This window comes from Hibiscus syriacus, unplaced genomic scaffold (genome assembly GCF_006381635.1).
Source record: "Hibiscus syriacus cultivar Baekdansim isolate YM2019G1 unplaced genomic scaffold, ASM638163v2 tig00110783_pilon, whole genome shotgun sequence".
In the NCBI taxonomy this organism is placed as follows: Eukaryota; Viridiplantae; Streptophyta; class Magnoliopsida; order Malvales; family Malvaceae; genus Hibiscus; species Hibiscus syriacus.
Window position 1 is genome coordinate 309656 of NW_024062861.1, and position 14732 is coordinate 324387.

The following is a 14732-nucleotide window of genomic DNA, read 5'->3' on the forward strand; positions in this document are numbered from 1 at the left end:
TTAAATAATTTCAATTGAACCCTTCAATTCTCGAGTCACCGAAAAAATTGAGGTGATTTTATAATTAATTATAATATTTAAATTTTTATTATTGTAAAAAATAATTTAATTAATTTTAATGAATATTTTAAATAATTTTTAAATAATATTACAAGGAAGAATACAATTCTGGGTAAAATACACAAATGATCCCTGACTATAGGGCACTACTTTGTTGAGTTCCTGACTATTAAAAGTTATAAAATTATCACTTGATTATGCATATGTTCCAAACTTATCCTTTTTCATTAAAAAAATTAGTGGTCGTCTAAGATGGACGTTAACTTAATAACTGAGATATAATAAAATTTGATTTTAGAACTGTTTCAGTTGTATAGCCGTTTGAGATTATGAGATCATATTTTATTATATCCAGTTAACAAGATAGCAACCCATTCAGATTGTCATCAAATTTTTAACGAAAAATGATAGGTTTGAATATATGATTAGTCATTTTGTAACTTTTAATAGTCAGGAGACTCAACTATGCAACATCTTATAATTAAGGGATCATTTTATAATTTCTAATAATCAGGAAACTCTACAAAATAATGCCCTATAGCATGGGAACTTTTTTTTTATTTTTTACCCTATAATTTAACCCTTAGTGGATAGTTGTCATCAAAACTATGTAATTTGTAAGAGTAAAGTACACTATGGAAATTTCCCTTCCCAAAATCTCAAACTTTCTCCTATATATACCCCACACCATTTCAAACTTCTTCATCCAATCCCCTCTTCCTTTCCCAAACAACTCCATGGCTAAGCTTGTTGCTGCTTTCCTCTTGGCTCTCATTGCCATCTCCATGCTTCAAACTATGGTGGGTACTTTTCCTTTTTCCCACATTACCTTGAAAACTTGAAAGAGAAGTTGCAGAAACAAATGGCAGTTTACAGCAATCTGATCTTTGGTTTTCTGTCTTCATTGTAGGTTATGGCATCGCATGGACATGGCGGTCACCATTATGATCAAGTAAATGCTAAAGCTTTGAAAATGGCTTATTGTTTTTAGAATAAAGAAGTTTTTATTGTATCACATTCTGATATGTTTGTTTCTCTGGAAATTAAAATTTTCCATTTGCAGAAACGTTATGGCCCTGGAAGTCTCAAGATTAACCGTAAGCAAACCAAAATTTCCTCTTTCAAAGCTTTCCTTTATTAAAAGATGTGATCTGGAACATGGTCCATTGTTAAATTCCTTTGAAGAATCTGACAATGACTGGTGAAATCTGAAGCTTTTTCAAAGCCCGGTGGAAAGTTGAAACGTGGTCAATCTCATGGGGACTAACACTGTATTTTTTTTTTGGTGGAATGAAATGACCAGAATGCCCATCGGAGTGCACAAGGAGATGTAGCCAGACCCAGTACCACAAACCATGCATGTTCTTCTGTCAGAAATGCTGCAGGACTTGCCTGTGTGTGCCACCAGGGTATTATGGGAACAAACAAGTTTGCCCTTGTTACAACAACTGGAAGACCAAGGAAGGAGGCCCCAAATGCCCTTAAATTACTACACCAAGTTTATTTTATTATTACCTTAATTTTTATGATTAAGCATAAATTTGTTGCACTGTAATGCTAACTTTATATTTACGAGGTTGGTTGTTACTGGTGGGTTTATGTAGTTTTCGGATCTGGGTTTTGTGTCACCCCATTATTAAATGAGAGTGGCTAACCTTTGCTCTATTTATTAATCAAGACGCTGTTATTTATCTACAATCTGCCCCCATTCTTTTGGAATTGCCAAATTTATCTTTCTTTTCTCCATTGGATTGGTTTAATCAGTTGAATTGAGATTATAATTTGAGCTTTAATGGAAAATTTCTCTAGTTAATGAAAATAATACTTATTGAAAGTCGCTTGGATCACAAGATAATTTTTAAACGTCGCTACCACCTATTTTTATCATTGTGTATGCATAAAGTATGAAGAAGATACCTTACAATCTAGACGACTTTAAAAAATTATTATGTATTCCAGATGACTTCTAATGTATACTATAACAAATACTGTTTTTGAAAAAATAATTTTCCATACACTTTTATATGACCAATTTTTTTTCCAACATTTTTTTGCTCTGAGTTTTAATCTTGAAAAGGAAAGGAAAAAGAAAAAGAACGAAGAACGTGTAAGCACATGCAAACTGACCGATTGCAGCATTCAATGGATTGGTGGGTCACTTACAATTTTGAATTTAGGACCAACCAGATTTGGGTGATTGTATTGAATATTCTATTAAAACATTAATGAAATGACCATCCAGCTCAGTTGGTAGAGCATAAGGTTTTTAATTTTGGGGTCGTGGGATCGAGTTTCAAAGAGGGCATTTCATAATTTGGAGGTCTCCTACGGAAGCTGCTCTCAACCTGACGTTGAGGGTAGCCTACTATCCTACCTCCTCTTATCCCATTACATATCGGAATAAGGTTCAGCTAATATTCTATTAAAACATCAGATGCGGTAGCATTGATGGCTGCAAAATCAAACCATCTTTTGGCACAAATACTTAATCATGAAGAACAAATCAATGACCATAGAAACGCCAATTGATGTTTCAGATCCACCTGTTTTGCACCTTTCTGAACATTCAGGAATGATTAGGGGTTCAAAATAACTAGCTTGAACGAATAAGCTTATTTTCGTGTTCGGTTCATATTCGTTTAAATTTTTAATATTATATTCGTATTCGTTTATTTATTATTGATAGTGTTCGTATTCGTTTATTTATTATTCACGAACATATTCGTTTAATATTCACGAATGTGTTCATTTATATGTTCGTGAACTTATTCATTTAGTGTTCGTTTTCATTTATATGTTCAATTTTTAGTTTTAGCCTTTCATTTCCAAGTTAAAGAAAAATGCTAAAATTATGCTACAAGTGTTTAAACTCCTTAAAATTAACAGTTTAAATTTCAACTTTTACCATATGTTCAATTTAGTCCCCACATTAACCAATATTTTAAATGTAAAAAAAAACGAAAAGGAGAACCGGGTAAACAAGTTTGTTCATGAACATAAATGAATGAGTCGATAAACGAGTAAACGAGTTTGTTCGTGAACATAAACGAACCGAACACACCTCTATTTATGTTTGTTGATTTATTAAATGAACATAAAACTTTTTGTTCATACTCGTTTATTTAGCTTAACAAATGAACATAACGAACGTTATACGAATGGTTCACGAACAATTCACCAAATGCTTTATTAATTTACACCCTTAGGAATGATGCTTGTCTCCAAAACACTTGGAAGATAGAACTATAGGCAATGGAGTTCTGTTATGCGCATCAGTCACAGTGCAAAGAACAAGATTTGATTCATAAATGATTCCATAAAAAAATATAGATACCAAACAGATCCAAAATTTACTGTAATACAATTTTACAAATAATGTTTCTATAAAAAATAAAGAAATAAAATAAGGTTATCGAATATAAATTTTATCAAGGAGTATAAATATAGAAATTATTGGTCAAAATAGAAAGGCATTATCCAGGTGCAATTAGTCAACTTCCAAAACATGAAGATTTTGGACCAAAAGTCCAAACACCTAAAGATGTAATGCAAGTGAGATATAATTATTGGTAAGATCTAAAATCCGATTTGAGGTATGAAGAACTTTTAAATCTATTTATGGTGGATTCAATTATTTTATTAGTTCGACAGTTATGAAAATTTTTTAGAACGTGTTTAATGATCTTGTGGATCCATATATAATGAAATTTATCGCTAAATGATTTAAAATGCATAATCATTTGGAAATTCCTTGGAAATTTGTACACAAATGTCTGTTTAAATATTTAGATATAATAAATTAGTTCGAGCGTATGTGGTATACCTATCTCGATGAATATTTATAAAGATGATCCAACTTGCTCACATGTCTTTATAAATACATCAAGATCAAAACATGTTAATATTATTGTATATATTGATAATTTGAATATTATTGGAACTCCTAAGAAGTTTAAAAAAATATATTGATTATTTAACGAGAATATTTGAGATAAAAAAAATCTTGAAATCAAGTTTTGTTTCAACTTAAAGATCAAACACTTAAATGTGAATTTCCCCCCTATAATTATAATACATACAGAGAGATATGAATAAATCACATCTATTGAGTATCCAAATGATTGTAAGACTGTTAAATATGAATAAAAATATTTTTTATCTTAAAAAAAAATGGTAAAGAAGTCGCATCTATTGATATTATTATATTCCTTAGAAAGGGGTTAGGCAGCAGTCTATGTGATGATTATGTTAGCTTTAACATTCAGGATTGGCTTATTGAAATGATTAGTTGAATAGTTTTTATCCTAAATAATTAGGAACTTGATAATGCAATTGTACTGTATTACCTGTAGAAGTTAAATGGATTTTTATAAGCAACTATCATGAAATTCATTTGTTCAAAGTTTCTTATTCTACCATAGACAGCTAAAGATTGCTGTCTGATCTCATTTGCTGCAATTGTACAAATGTCCACCAGACAGGATAGTTTGAGAGACCTTGTTTGCTCATGAATGAGTTAGCAACGAAATTGCATACTTGCAATTAAACAATTCATGGAAAGCTCATTTTGCATTTGTTCCTGGCTTCCTGCATTCCTATTCTTAGGGAGTTTAGTGTGAGTATCTTTGTTAGAGACAGATAGAAAACATGGCTTAATTTGAATGTTGACTCTTTTAGCATGAAGCTGCTCATACAGCTTTCAAGGATGCTCGAAAAGAGATGGACAACATATTGGGGAAAACTGAAACTATGACTGCAGCCATTAAAGATAAGCAAATTGATCTGGAAAAGAAAAAGCTTGAAGCATTGGAAGCACGCAAATTGGAACAGGTTCATGATTCCATGACCATTGGTTGGTTGATACAGAGATTTTCTTTATTGCTAATTTTCTTTTTCAAATTCTTTTTCCATCATGGAATATGTTGTGAACAACTAACGTTTTGCAGGAATGCATCAAAGAACAAGAAACACTGATTCCTCTTGAACAAGCAGCAACAGGGAAGTTTGTTGAACTAAAGTCGGTGCTCGGTTCTGAGAAGAGCCAGAGATCAGTTTTAAAAGCAATTTTGCAGGCTAAAGAATCCAAGCAAATTGAGGGAATATATGGCAGAATGGGTGATATGGGGGGCTATTGATGGTTAGTTTTCTCCATTCTTTCAAATTATCTTCTATTAGCTCTTGCATCTTTTCCATATTGTGGGAGTAATAGCTGGTGTCTGGTGGCACTCTTTGTGACTTTATTTGTTAAATTGCCTGAATGCGCATGTACATGTATCATTCTTTCTGTGTCTCTCTCCACTTTCATCCTGCTCTCCCTTCATTCTTTCCTTCTTTTTACTCCTAGTATATTTTATTTTGATTAAAATTCATAGAATGATAAGCACTTTTTTTGTTGCAGATCTTCCTTTTCTAGTCATTTAGTTGCATGCTATGGTGTTTAAGACTAATATTATCACTTTCTATCCCATATTTTCCTATGATATTTACAATGAATTTATTCTTTGGTCTTTACTTTGATGTTGTCCTGCAGCAAAGTATGATGTTGCCATCTCAACTGCATGTGTTGGACTTGATTATATTGTGGTGGAAACCAATGCTGCAGCACAATCATGTGTTGAACTACTCCGTAGGGAGCGGCTTGGACCGCTTGGTATTGCGACATTCATGATTCTGGTATGAGCCATTCTCTGAGAAAATGTGATAAATATGCTCGTCCTAAGTGAACAGAACTTTCTGATCTTGCTGATTGTTGATTCTGATCTTAGAAACTAAATGCATGCTAAATTTTTGTTACCGTTTATACAATTCGGTTGAGCATACTCTCTATAATTTAAATCAATTTGGGAAGAAATCTGGCAAGAGATGCATTGGATGGAAATTTACCAACTTTGTGCTGTTAAAATTTTTAATATCTTCAGATGTTTTATAGTGGATAAAGCTGTGCAGTTGCCATAATGTGGTCACCTGGAGCTGTAGAACTTATTAATATTTCACATGCTATATAGTGGATAAAGCTGTGCGGTTGCCATAATGTGGTCATCTGGATCTAAATAACTGGGAATTGTCATGTTTAGGATGAAAGAATGAAACTTGCTTTCTATGCTTCCCTGGGAAACACAATTGTAGGGAAGGATCTTGATCAGGTACATAACCATTTCTCCATGATTAAGCATATTCATACATAATTTGTTTCATGTGCCACATGATAACATTTGAATATCTGCTAGAATTTCAGAATTTAGATGAGTTTAGAGAGGCATATGAGATTTTAAGTAATGGCAGCAGACATTAAAGCTCGTAGGAAAATGCAAACCTTTTGATGTGGTTGTTATATAAGGAGGCTTGACATATTATTTCAGTGAATTTTCATTTCTACATGAGTAGCAACTGAACTGTTTTCTCTCCAACTCAGGCAACACCTATAGCATATGGTGGAAATAAGAGTTTCGAAGTGTGGCTTGATGGTGCCCTTATCGAAAGACCTGGCACCATGAGTGGTGGAGGAAGCAAGCGGCGTGGTGGTAAGATGGGGACATCTATTAGAGCCAACAGCGTGTCTAGAGAAACTGTTATCGCTGTTGAGAAAGACCTTGGTAATATGGTTGATTCACTTTTAGGCTTCGGATCTGCAGAATAAATTAGAAAATGCTGGCGGTGAAAGGTTGAAAACACAGAAGTCTAAGGTTGAAAAGATAGAATCTGTAAGTTCTGCATGACTCAGAATTTACAAATTCCTTCATTCTATATTCATTGGTAATTGATAAGTAACGCTTCTAACTTTGTTAGGATATTGACAAGAGCAGCGTAGAGATCAACCGTCAAAAGGTTCAAATAGAGACGGGCGAGAAAATGGTGAAGAAATTAACAAAGGGGATTGTGGAGTACTCAAAGGAGGAGAAAGAACGAATCATTGAGGGGAAGGATAAGATGCATGGCATGTTCAAAGAAATAGAGCAGAAGCGTTTACAGTTCAAGAGAACTAGAAAGTGCAGAAGGTTTTTTATTTTCTTCCTTTACCATTCCTATATATTCCTTATGGCAAAGAAAAAAACAGTGGCTTTGTACAAATGCATGAATCGTTTCTTCTTTTAATAGTTAATAGATGAACATGGAAATTATCAGGTCTGTCCTTACACCACGCGAAAACTGAGGCCCTTGTTAATACAATTAATTCCCTTCATTTCCCTCCTTTTTTTTCTCTGTTATCTGCTTCTTACTGAGCTGAGCAGACGATCACGCTTGGGGGAGATGCAGAACTTGAACTAGTGACTCTTTGGATCCATTCTCCAAAGGTGTTGTTTTTAGTGTTAGACCCCAAAGAAGATCAGAGAACTATAACAGCGCAAGGAGATCAAATAATATAATGTAATGTAATGATCCGATTTAGACTATTACCAGGTACGTCAATTGGGAAAACAAGAAAATAATCAAAATTTCATAGTCAAAACTCACAATATAAAACTAAAAAAATAACCTTTTCACAACGAAGGTAAGTTGACAGCACATAAATATACCTGCAAAATATTACAAATAAAAAAGGGGAAACCCCTAAACGAGTAAACTGTTGAAGGATGAAGGAAGTATCACTAACTTTTTATCATCTAGGTCAAGCTTATGAACTACAAAAATATCGTCGTAAAGTATTATGCTCGACATCTTCAGCAAATTCTACTCTCCCGGAGCAAAATGGGTGGTTCAAATATAATGGAAGTATTGAGGGTGATCAGAAAAAAAGGAAATTAGAAAGTATTTAGGATTAATTAGATAAAAAATCATTGTTTTAGTAGTAATTTAGGGGTAAAACTATAAATTAACCATTTTGATAACGTTGCCACATCGTCAATTTAACGGGATGACGGGGTAAAAAAATATATTTTAATATTAATTAATAATTAAAAAACAATTCACGATATTCCGCCCCTGCATAAAAGTTGAAAAAGTTTTTTAATTTGGTCCCCTTTTTATTTCATCGTTCGAATGTGATTTCTCTTATACGAATACACATCCAAGTCGGATAGAAATGTTACATTTTAGGTACAATTGGGTTGGTATAATTTTATTTACAAATGAAAATAAATAATAATTAATCATATCTGTTAAATTATTTAGACTCTTAATTCTAGAGACAGAGACATAATATAAAATAACTATTGATATTTTAATTTAAGATTAATATAAAAATAAGACATGTATAATAAAAAAGAGATGTAATGTGATTTAATCTTGTCTACCTCCACAGATGAGAGAAATAAATAATTAACTATAACTATAAATAGTACAAATACATGATATCTCATGTATCATATAACTCGATCTATATAAATATATTTCGAGTCAAATACTTGATCATAAAAAACTTAAAATTTCTCGATAACTAAATATTTACTCATTAAATAAATTTAATTACCAAATAATTTCAAATACTAAAATTATAATAAAATATAATTTAATTACCAATTAGAACTGTAGTTGACATATAATTAACTAAATAATTTTATTATCTTCGTAATTGAACCACATTAACCCTAATTATTCGTGATTCAAACCCTACTTGTCTGCAATTATATATATATATAGACAAACAAATGGTTTCCCACCTCAATTATTCCTACTTGTAAACAAATGGTTTCCCACCTCAATTATTCCTACTTGTAGAGTGACTCATGTTTAAAAAACGTGGGAAATTAAAGGCGCGTTTAATTGGCCGGTAAAATTAGGTCTGCTGTGAGGAAATTGTTGCTTATAAGTTCTGTTTCGCTACTAAGTTTTCTTCCATGCAAATTCTACAGTTTCTTTAATTTCGTTATATCTTTTCATTATCTGCAAATCAATGGCAAGTGAGCATAACAATGGGGGATCACCACTTGATCTTAACGTCCCTTTTCTTCTTGACCAAAATCAAAGCAAATTACAGGATTTAGAGGCACCTGCAAATCATGGTGATGATGTAAATTTCAGAGCAGCCTCCTCTTTTTCCAAGACTTGTTTCAATGGACTCAATGCTTTATCAGGTATATACACACACATATTTCTCATTGATTAATCTCAATTTTCCTTTCAATTATTTGTTTCTAATCAATCATCTATTTGCAGGAGTTGGGATATTATCAACACCATATGCAGTGGCATCAGGAGGATGGATGAGCTTGATTCTTCTTTTTGCAATTGCCACTGCAACATTCTACTCAGCTTTATTGATTCAAAGATGCATGGTCTCCGATTCCAACATCAAAACTTATCCCGACATCGGCTATCAAGCATTTGGCAAGAAAGGGAGACTAATAGTATCGGTTTTGATGCATGTCGAGCTCTACTTGGTCGCCACCGGATTTCTCATTCTCCAAGGAGATAACCTGCAGACTCTGCTACCGAGCGTTGAGCACTTCGAGTTTGCAGGGCTAACCATCGGTGGGAAACAAGGATTCATCATAATCGTTGCCCTCATAATTCTGCCTACTGTCTGGTTGAATAACTTGAGCCTTCTTTCTTACATCTCTGCAACTGGGGTTTTAGCTTCTTTAACCATCATCGGTTCAGTTCTATGGACTGGTGCAGTTGATGGAATCGGGTTTCAACAAAAGGGAAAGTTGGTGAATTGGGATGGAATCCCCACTGCTGTCAGCTTATTTGCCTTTTGTTATTGTGCACATCCGGTTTTCCCTACCCTTTACACTTCAATGCAGAAAAGGCATCACTTCTCCAATGTAAGTACTCACTTTCTGTATTCGATTGTGTTGCGATATATGTTACTCGGACCTAGAGTTATACGAGTACCTTTTTTACAGGTTATGGTTGTATGCTTTATCTTCTGCACCGTATGTTATGCATCGATGGCAATTCTCGGGTACCTAATGTTCGGATCAGATGTTCAGTCACAGATAACATTGAACCTTCCGACTAACAAGCTAAGCTCAAGAATTGCAATTTACACCACATTGGTGAACCCCATATCTAAATATGCATTGATGGTCACGCCGATCATCAATGCTACGAAAGCCCGGTTTTCATATCACTGCAACAAGCGATTCCTCCACCACTTGATTGGGACAACCGTGGTGATCAGCACCATGTTGGTGGCTCTGGTGGTCCCCTTTTTCGGTTCCCTCATGTCCCTGGTTGGTGCATTTTTAAGCATCACTGCTTCTGTCATACTCCCGTGCGCATGTTACTTGAAGATTACAGGGAGTTATCAGAAATTCAATGGTGAAATGGTTGCTTTAAGCCTCATAATTGTAATGGGTGTTATTGTGGTTATATTCGGTACGTACACATCTCTTGTAGACATAATTGGCAATTTATAACTTAACAGTTTTGAAAGTCCAAAACAATGAGATTTTTGGATCCCAATCACTAATATATATAATTTGTAATGTAATTATTTTATTATTTTATATATTTTATATCATACGAAACCATAATATATATATTGAGAAAAGAAATGTTATCTAATGAATGTGCTATACAATCTCTCCCCCTCAAAAGATCATCTTAGACGAACCCTTGTGGTTTTTGCATCCATGTTTGAGCTAAAATTTCAGAAGAAAACCTATAGTTAACCTATATTCATTTTTACTCTTAATTTTCCTAAAGTTTTTTGCATCTCCTGTCCGATATAACCTCGGACACTTAAATACATGAAAAACTTATAAAAAAAAAAATCAAATGTATTTGTACCCGATACTCGCATCTCTTATCAATTGCAGCATTTAGCAATATCCTCATCCTTCAACTTGTGCCATAGGCAAAGCATCTCTCTGGGGCTTTGGTAATGAGCTACAACAAAACCATCATTGCACCCTTCATTGTAAACCCGCTTTTCATTCATGTAATTCACTCTCAATCCTTCCCTTTTCATCTCTGCTATCCATATCCCCATTGCTACATCCTCCAGCTTAATCATCTGTTTCCACGTATAAACATTTATTAACTCATACGTACATACATATATATATACATACATACATACATACATATCAGTTTGGGGGAAGAAACTTACTCGTAAAGATCCTTCTTTGTGCTTTGTATAGACAGCTTTAGCTATGTCATTTGAGACCACATAACCAGGGCCATGTGCCCAGGGAGGGTATTTCTTTTCAGGATATTCCTTCATATAAGCAAACACAAGAGCAGTTTAGACTCACACCCGAATCCGAATAACAAAAAACGAATAAGATTCTGCAGATAAAAATTACCTCAGGACTGATATACCATTTACTATCAGCATTCCTATGAGGCTGAGCATCATAGTTTATGAGACCATAAAGTAGCCCATTCCTCACATTTTCTTTGCGTATAGTAGCCAACACTTCGTCGACTCGAACAAAGGCGTCATCGTCAGTTTTCATCACATAGTTGGCCGAAACCACCTCTGTCTGTTAAAAAAACACAAAATAATGCTTACCCAACTAGGTAAAATCCCATGAGTAAAACAGGGTTTTCATTTTTAAACTTAAGACTCAAAAGCTTACCCCAAAAATGCATATTGCTACAGTCTTCCATGTTATAAGACCATAGTAATCTACAAAAGGCATCAATTGAATGTCTCCATACGTTTTTATCTCACTCCAAAGTTCCTCATTCACTATCTGGTTCTTGTGCTGCAATGTTATATGGAAAAGGAATTTAAGTATACATTTTGTGTTATTAAAGACAATATTCATATACTGATAATCAAATTAATGGAACATACTAGACCGGCGAAAAAGCGGACTGCGACCGTTGCAGACTTTACTGCAGGATACTGCATCCAAGTCCTTCTAACGGCCATCCGCCGCTTAAAGTTGTTTGCCGTTGAAAAGACACCGATAAATAGGTCTAATGGATGGTGTGGTTTGAGAGGAACAGCTCTCAAAGCATCCAAATCATTGATATGCTTCAAGTCCTCAGATGCAGGTAACCCACTAGCTAACACAGATGTTAACTTTATATCACCAAATATCTTTACTTCATTCACAAGCCATGGTTCTAAACCCTATAAGATTAGAAGAGTTAGGAAATGGCACCTTAAAGGTGTAAAAATATAGAAAATTAAGTGTTAAGAAAATACTTCACGGTATGCGAACGATGTTATATGCTTTCCGTCGACGGTCATATGAAATCCTTCTTCTCCCACCCGAAGTGTCATGACGGATAAATATCCTAACTTGAATGGAAAGTAAGGCCTGCTTCGATTTCTGTTTTCAACCCTAGATGACCATAGAGAAATGCCTGAGGATTCATTGGTTACAGGCCTCCAGTTTTCGATTTTCCCGACCTTTTCACTGCATTGTTTCAAATCATCCTCTGCATATCAAGCAAAAAGAATAGAGTAAACCTATGTAGCTAAGATTCAGAACTTTGTCATAGAGCTGGAGAAGTACCTTTCTTATTGTTTCCTACAGTTGAAGAGGGGCACCGCTCTTCCTCGCCCCAATCATGAGCAGCAGTCCATGTGTTCTGAACAATAACAGGATCCTCAGTAACCTTATCACCTTGGAGACGCACATTGTAATGCAAAACGATAGGAGGGTCCGGCTTTTCCTGAACTGATTCCGCTGTTAAATCGATCCTGAAGCTTCCCGAAAGACCATCTGGAATACCAATGATAGTGATTGCAGAACCTTGAATTAGGCCACAAGGGATTCTTAGCTTATAACCTTTATCCCCAAAATCTGCATCATCCATTTTACTTAAGAAGTAGGGGCATTGTTTCCCCTTATGATCAACTGCACTTTCATTCGCCTCGATTTGCTGCTTCTTTGCAACAATATCCATAAGATTTTCCCACGCAATCCGAGCTTCTCGAACGGCCTCTAATGCATTTGATAGCCCTTTGCTATAGTTAACTATATGCTTCATCTCATTCCATGTTAACAAAGAACTTTGAACTTCATTAGAGAAGTTCCTGTCGACGAACAGTCCCGAAACCAACTTGTCTGCAAAAACGACTTGATTAACGGATTCCGAACTATGAACAGTCGGAGAAACGGCAGGTTGTTGAACCCATTTAAGAGGAGGATCGGTCACGTTGATGTTGATACTACTTCGAAGGGAGTTATTTGCAAAAGGGACCTTGATCATCACATTATATCTTAATATCAAGACCACAATGAAAGACCCCATTAAGACACTTCCCAACCATTTCTTCATCTTTGTCTGAAACTACCTTGCCATGTAATAAAATTAATCAAAACACTGTTTCTTTTCTTCTTAATCACATAAGAAAATAGAATTAAACAAAAACAAATCATCTAATTAACAAAATAAAATTTTAAGCCACAATTCCAGTCAAAAATATCATTCAAGACCAGGACAAAGTCAAAAAAGGAAGCAACATGGGTCATGGAAGAAATGGTCAATGCATCAGCCATCACAGAAAGAATAACATACAAACAAAACTAAAAAGAACCCGCCTGAGAAAAAATGATCAAACTTCAAACCAGATTGATACATATATGTAGATATCATTAACAACAAAGATGAAGCGAGAAAAAAAGAAAGCTGAAACTAAGCAGTCCTAAGCAAGCAAGTAAACATCCTATACATGTAAACAAACAAAGAATCAATGAAAACACAGACTGATATGTGTGTGTATATATATATATAGATATAGCTAAAAACCTGAATTGTTGATGGATCTTTTTAGTATTCTTTTTGAAAGAACCTTGGGATGTGGTTTGGTATAAAGAAAGAATAAGAGAAAAGTTGACGAGTGCAATGAAAAATAAAGGGAAGAGAAGATAAAGTCTATAGGGAGAAAGATTCGAGGAAAGCAAAGAGAAATCCAGAAATATGAGTGTGAAATAAAAGGAAAATAGAAGAAAATGAAGTTTCTGTGTAGTTTGAATGAAGCTTTTGAAGGTTTGAACTTGAAGTTCACGTCAAAATACGAGGCGGTTGGATTTGAGATGAAGCTGTTGCTGTTCAGAAGTCTTTCTTTAAGGTTTTGGCTTTATTGACTATTTGACTTCTAAAATATATATCTATTTTTCCATTTTTTTATAATCTGTTTGCGATTTATATATCGGATATTTCGGATTAAGTGCGGTAGAGACAAAGACGACTATTCCAATTTATTTTACTCTATTTTCAAACATTTGGATTAAAATTTACGATCTTATTTAAAGAATCTAATGTTTTATCCCGCTATATTAATTAATTGTTGGTATCTATTTTTCAAATTTAGTATTTATATCTATGTCCAATTTAATATTTAATATTTTCGTAAAACATTTTCAGAATAATTTTTTTTATTTTCGGTTTATAGATTACCAAAAATATATTGATCAATATAATTTATTTTCTTAGTTAATAAATTTATTTTTGTATTTTCTATAGTGTAACTTACATATTATTTATCTAAAGTTATTTTCTAAAATTTTCTCCTTAAAATATAAATATTAAAAATAATATTATTTTATGTATTGAATATTAATACAATATTTTAATAAAAATATTAATTATTAAAATAATAAAATATATTTATTAATAATTTTAATTATAATATTATATTAAATAAAAAAATTATAAACGAATAAAAACAGATCACATAATATTTTAACCACATCCACATTGACACGACATTTTTATTGAAATAAAAATAAAAGAAAATGCAATTAATGTTACATTTAATATAATATTAATTTAATATAATTGATATTTCCTATTGGCATATTTTAAGAGACAAATTGTCA

At 33.5% G+C, this 14732-nt stretch overlaps 4 protein-coding genes across 4 annotated transcripts; 3 read left to right on the forward strand and 1 right to left on the reverse strand.

Moving 5' to 3' along the window:
• Nucleotides 1-755: 755 nt before the first annotated feature.
• LOC120140201 (gibberellin-regulated protein 4-like) lies at nt 756-1753 on the forward strand. Its single transcript, XM_039155216.1, has 4 exons — nt 756-860; nt 971-1012; nt 1124-1157; nt 1364-1753. Exons 1-4 carry the CDS (start codon nt 798-800, stop codon nt 1543-1545), a joined length of 321 nt encoding a protein of 106 aa, XP_039011147.1. The 5' UTR covers nt 756-797; the 3' UTR covers nt 1546-1753.
• A 2963-nt stretch (nt 1754-4716) lies between these two features.
• Nucleotides 4717-7326, forward strand: LOC120140289 (structural maintenance of chromosomes protein 4-like). Its single transcript, XM_039155288.1, has 8 exons — nt 4717-4890; nt 5007-5187; nt 5591-5733; nt 6135-6203; nt 6473-6628; nt 6678-6761; nt 6847-7055; nt 7290-7326. Exons 1-8 carry the CDS (start codon nt 4780-4782, stop codon nt 7324-7326), a joined length of 990 nt encoding a protein of 329 aa, XP_039011219.1. The 5' UTR covers nt 4717-4779.
• A 1524-nt stretch (nt 7327-8850) lies between these two features.
• On the forward strand, nt 8851-10382 carry LOC120140222 (amino acid transporter AVT1I-like). Its single transcript, XM_039155234.1, has 3 exons — nt 8851-9071; nt 9154-9764; nt 9846-10382. The coding sequence occupies exons 1-3, from the start codon at nt 8891-8893 to the stop codon at nt 10359-10361; spliced, it is 1308 nt and encodes a 435-aa protein (XP_039011165.1). The 5' UTR covers nt 8851-8890; the 3' UTR covers nt 10362-10382.
• Nucleotides 10383-10713: 331 nt separating this feature from the next.
• LOC120140227 (beta-1,3-galactosyltransferase GALT1-like) lies at nt 10714-13869 on the reverse strand. Its single transcript, XM_039155238.1, has 8 exons — nt 13660-13869; nt 12420-13228; nt 12107-12342; nt 11750-12031; nt 11529-11657; nt 11253-11432; nt 11057-11164; nt 10714-10960 (listed from the first exon to the last, which is right to left on the reverse strand). Exons 2-8 carry the CDS (start codon nt 13186-13188, stop codon nt 10754-10756), a joined length of 1911 nt encoding a protein of 636 aa, XP_039011169.1. The 5' UTR covers nt 13189-13228; nt 13660-13869; the 3' UTR covers nt 10714-10753.
• Nucleotides 13870-14732: the final 863 nt, after the last annotated feature.